At 33.6% G+C, this 5,390-nt stretch overlaps 1 protein-coding gene across 1 annotated transcript; it reads right to left on the minus strand.

Annotated features, from left to right (window-relative positions):
- Window positions 1–2,591: 2,591 nt before the first annotated feature.
- On the minus strand, window positions 2,592–4,909 carry nnmt.L (nicotinamide N-methyltransferase L homeolog). The gene is given in 3 exon segments (NM_001086274.1): window positions 2,592–3,585; window positions 3,980–4,187; window positions 4,725–4,909. Coding segments are annotated over 3 exon segments (798 nt in total). The 5' UTR covers window positions 4,879–4,909; the 3' UTR covers window positions 2,592–3,149.
- Window positions 4,910–5,390: the final 481 nt, after the last annotated feature.

The raw sequence follows: 5,390 nt of genomic DNA on the forward strand, positions 1-5,390 counted from the left end.
AATCGTCTTTGTGACAGTTTTTTGTGCTAGTGAAATTTATTACATTCCCCCTTAAATATCTTCACAAGTAAAAATATATACATCTTAATTTGGCCACTCTCACCCGATCACCCACAGTAACAGCTCAGCTACCCATAATATATCATTTGCACCTTAAGTTGTATTTACCCCAACCATTATAAACACACCCAAACCCTGATGAACAAGCAGCTCCATATACAGCAGAATGGGTGACAACTGCTAGGGCCAAGATGCACATGAAAAACAAATACTACGGGCTGGCATCTTTGTTTAAACATTTTTGTGATTATCAGCTAATGCAAGCAAATTTAATAAAGCAAGCTAACAGGAAACTTTTGACATTTTTGCTACTATTCCTAGCATATTATATGAATATAGGGTATAATGTTATTGGGAATCAATCCAGCTATATTGCAACATGGGAAGGGCAAAAAAAAAAATAAAACTGCTCTGTGCTTGTTTTTGATGGTTCCTATATTATCAATTTGATCCAAAGACAATTGTTTTCTATTTTATCATATAAACATTATGCAGCTGGTCTGGCAAAGAAATATAAACATAAATTCTTTTGTCAAGATACTAACTGATCTAGGATGAATGCCAAATTATTTTAAATTATGCGAGCAAAGAACTTGGGCCAGATGGCATACTCTCAAAAGGACGGAATGTGTGGAAACTTACTGAATAAAAGGGGACATTGGCCATTGTTAGAACAAAACCGACTATGTAAATTTCAGATATGAAACAATTCTACAGACATCTCTGCCAACACCTGCACCTCTGCCATCAGTCTGCTTTTAAATATCAGTGAAATTACCATATCATCAATCATGAAAATAAAACTTAAAATAAGAGATCGAAGAGGCTAAAAAAAGTGGATGAATAGTATTTGCCATGCATGAATGGTTTAGCAACACCAAATATAGGTGACATTCTATTTAAAGGAACAGTTCAGTATACAAATAAAACTTGGTAAATAGGCTGTGCAAACAAATGTTTCTAATATAGTTAGTTAGCCAAAAATGTAATGTATAAAGGCTGGAGTTACTGGATGTATAACATAATATACAGAACACTACTTCTTGCTTTGTAGCTCTCTTCTATTCCACTGATTGGTTACCAGGCAGTAACCAATAATAACATGGGTTATAACTGTTGCTTTTGAATCTGAGCTGCATGCTTAGAATCAATTGCAAACTCACTGAACAGTTATGTCCCATGTGGTCCCCCTTCAAGTTGCTGACTTACTCAGAGTTAAAGAGCTGAAAAGCAGGAAGTTGTGTTCTGTTCTATTATGTTAGACATCCAGTCACTCCAGCCTTTATACATTAGCGTTTTGGCTAACTAACTATATTAGAAACATTTTTTGTTTTGCACATACAATCTATTTACCCAATTTTTATTGTTACATTGAACTGTTCCTTTAAGATGTATCCATTATTCGGAAACCCAGTATCCAGAAAACTCCCATTTACAGAAAGCCATCTCCCATAGACTTCATTTTACCCAATCCAATTTTTTCCCCAACATACCTTATCATGACACTATGACCCACGGCACCCCAAGCATAGAATCAGTGTCAGACTGGCCCATCAGGGCAGTGGGAAAAGTCCCTGTGGGCCTGACCTTGTTGGACCTGCTGTTGGAAAAGACAGAGATTGTTCCAGTGGATGTTACTTAATGCAGGGAGGGTCTATTGTGATGTCATGTTTGACATGTAACCCTGTGTGATTTTCTTCTTCCTCTTCCTGTGTATGCTCTCTAGGTAAAGTTCCTGTTGCACACATGTTATGCTGAGTTCTATAAAGCAACCAAGTTACTCTTCATACAGAAGTTGGTGTGTCTGTCCTCACTTACAGAGAAGCTGGATTTAAATTTGCATTTTACAGTGGCTACAGTGAATATCTGTGATTGGAAGTTTGTGTTTTCAACTGGCACCATTGTATCTGACATAAACCACAGTTATATTTGGGATCTAAATTGCCTGTTGATAGTAAATATCAATCCTACAGGAAAGTCTAGGTCCTAAGTCAGTCAAATATGTGTTTTTTTTTCAACAATTAAAATATGGATTACAGTTACAATTTTAACTGAATATCCTGTTTTTTTTTTAATAATAAACCCATTCTGAAGAAAAAGGAGGTATTGACAAATGATTTAAATAACATACCTATAATTGCAGGTATACTAAATTTTAACTGAATATCTCCCTGTATTTTTTTAAATAATAAACCCATTCTGAATTAAAAGCAGGCATTGACAAACGATTTAACTAATGTACCTATAATTGCAGGTATGCTAAATTTAACTGAATATCTCCCTGTATTTTTTTTTTATTAATAAATCTGTTCTGAAGGAAAAGGAGGTATTGACAAATGATTTAAATAATATACATATGGCAGGGCGGGTTAATGTAAAACATTTAAAAAGTAAATATAATTGTAGAAAATTGCTAAGAAAAAAATGATGTTCCTCCCTGTGATGCTTTCTGTCAAATTATAAATTGAGCCACACAATTTTATACAAAAAAATCTTATTTTTAATCAAATAATTGTCAGAATGCATTTTTAATGTAACCATTGTTTATTGAACTCATGTTGAATACAGGTATTTATTGTTCCATTAAGTTAAACAGCATTGGAGAATTAGATCTCAAATTTATAGGAAGCTTCAAAAGGAAACCAAGTCTGGGATAATGATTGGCTTTGCTCCAACTGCTTTCTATGCTTGTACTATATATATACTTCACACATATACTTCACATACAGTATGTACTGATATATCTGATGCACTGAATCAATACTAGATAACAGCCGTACTGTAACCACTCAGCTATGTGTTTTTTTTATTATAATGTAATATTATTGGCAAATAGATATCATAGAAAAACAAGATTATATAGTGTATAGTATATAATAAAGTATTTCACTTTGTTATAAAATATCAAAGGCATTTATTGGTGAAAGGAAAACAAAGTAAATGTATAGAGTTCAGTATAGGTATTATACCTTTACATTTCTGAATGTATATCCTATTCAGCAGAGAACAGGGCATTAGTTGGCATATAATATAAGGCATGCCTACAGAAGAGAGACTGCTGAGATAGCCTGTCCTGTATTCTTTCCCATCTAAATATCCCTCAGTTTGCGTGCAAGAACAAACAAGCTTGAGTCATGATTACAGGTATTGTACTGCTCTTTGTCATACTTTCTGAATATAACCTCCAGGTCTATTATAGCAAAGCCAGCCTCAGTTATAGCACTTCTCATAAACGGTTCATTTAAGGATAAACAAGAAAACCTTTTGCCTCCAGACAAGTAGGAGGTACAGTTAAGAATCTCGGTAATGATTAAATTCCCCCCCACTTTTAGCAAAGATGAAATGTTTTTAAGTACATTACGGTAACTATCCAGATCTTTACAGGCACATTCCAGGCATCCAAGAGTCATTATACAGTCAACTCTGGGCAACACCAGAGGTGCCACAGGACTGCTCTTCGTTACATCACATTTGATAGACTTTTTCACTGTCCTTTTTAGTTTTTCTCTCTTCTCTTCCACTGTTCTGAAAAAAAAAAAAATCAACTGGTGTTATTTTCTGAAATTATTTTCGATATAAATTGCCTGAATATTAGCTCATGCTAGACACAAACATTGTAGTGCATCAACCCCACAGCAAACAATTAGTGCACTCCAATTTGACATACATTTGCCATGTTTTTTACCATGTACCTTTAATGAATGGCAAAAACTGCATCTAACACCTTTTTATGCAGAGTTGGAACTTTCAATGAGCCTATACATTTATGGCTATCAAAGCATAAAGTCCCACCTATAACTATTTGGATGATAGATAAAGTCTTTGATTATTTCAAAATAAAATAAAGAAATTATTTTTAAAAATAATTCTTTAAAATAATAAATAATACATTTTTTATTTAAAATAAATACTCCCATACCCCTTTCCCTCCAGGTCACAGACTGCTTGTATAACAGTTGTCCAGTCAAATATTCCTGGCTCATTCTTCACAGATTTTTCATAGTACTCACGGCTACAGTCAGCATAGTCAGCACCAATGATCTCTTTGAATGATTCACATGCAGAAAGGTCCTGATAAATTGTTGGGCCATGGCCAATGTCAATAAGTGTCTCTCCCTTCACTCCACCTGATCAATAAACATAGTTGCTGTTATAGCAGTTTGCTTTCTGCTGATCACTTTTATTGACTAAACGTAAAAAAAATTGCAAGAACAAGCTATCTAGTTACAGAGAAATATTAACATATAGACTGTTTATAGTACAAAACCAACACTAACAAAATTACTGAAAATTACTACTAATGATACAGTAGATCGATGCATTTAATATTATGTAACATACTGTACAATAATACCAAATTGTTTAGTCAAATTCTTATATAAGGAACCAAAGAAAAAGGAATGCATTTTGAATTTAAATATAATTCTTTGACACCATGCAAAGGTGTTTGTTTCAAAAGCACTACAGAATAGTTCTCATATAAAATACAATAAGTCCTTTTAAATGTTTTATTTTTTTTCAATTTTAGATGCCTGCTAAGTAAACAACTGAATAGTGTTAAAATCGGTTTTCATGAACATTTTGTTTTTCACTTTATGTATTGCAATGAGAAATCAAATACTGTAATTTTCCAAGATTTATAGAAAATTTGTAAAAACACTTACGCACGGTGAATGTTTCATGAAGTTTTCTCAAAGCAAAATCCAGAAATCCATCTGTCACCAGAATGCCAGATTTTAGGTTATAGTATGTATCCAAATAACCCCAAGGATCAAATTCCTCCTGATAAATGTCTTTGCCTGTGAATTCAGTAGCCATGCTGCTAGTTTCCTCCCAAAGCTGAAAGGGTGATTTCTTTCTAGGTCCGTCTCTACTTGTAGTAAGAAGTTGGCAATGATTACGAAATGTTCTTTAGCTTCTGAGTCATCCAATAAGAATGAAAGGCACAAAGCCAAATAGCTGCACACCACTATTCTAAGTCATATAATAGAAATATATAAAGAAAATAATTTTAAAAAGTATATACAAAGTATGAAATATTGAAAAAAGAAGAACTGCTGGCATACAGACACATATATGCAAACAGTACATGCAATAGAATGTTATGGCATGTGAAGTATACGAATATATCTTAATATCAAATATAGTTCCTGATGGCTCAGTGAAATGATTAATTCAAGATGTTCTGAAATAACTTGACTCCTTGTCCATGGGGCAACTCACAGAAAACAGAACCAGCACACAGAATTGCTCTTCCACATGTTATTATTGCATTAACCAGGCTATACACAACATTTGGGGACATCTCTTCATCAAGTGGGCTGCTATCA

The sequence above is a fragment of the Xenopus laevis genome, chromosome 7L (assembly GCF_017654675.1).
Source record: "Xenopus laevis strain J_2021 chromosome 7L, Xenopus_laevis_v10.1, whole genome shotgun sequence".
In the NCBI taxonomy this organism is placed as follows: Eukaryota; Metazoa; Chordata; class Amphibia; order Anura; family Pipidae; genus Xenopus; species Xenopus laevis.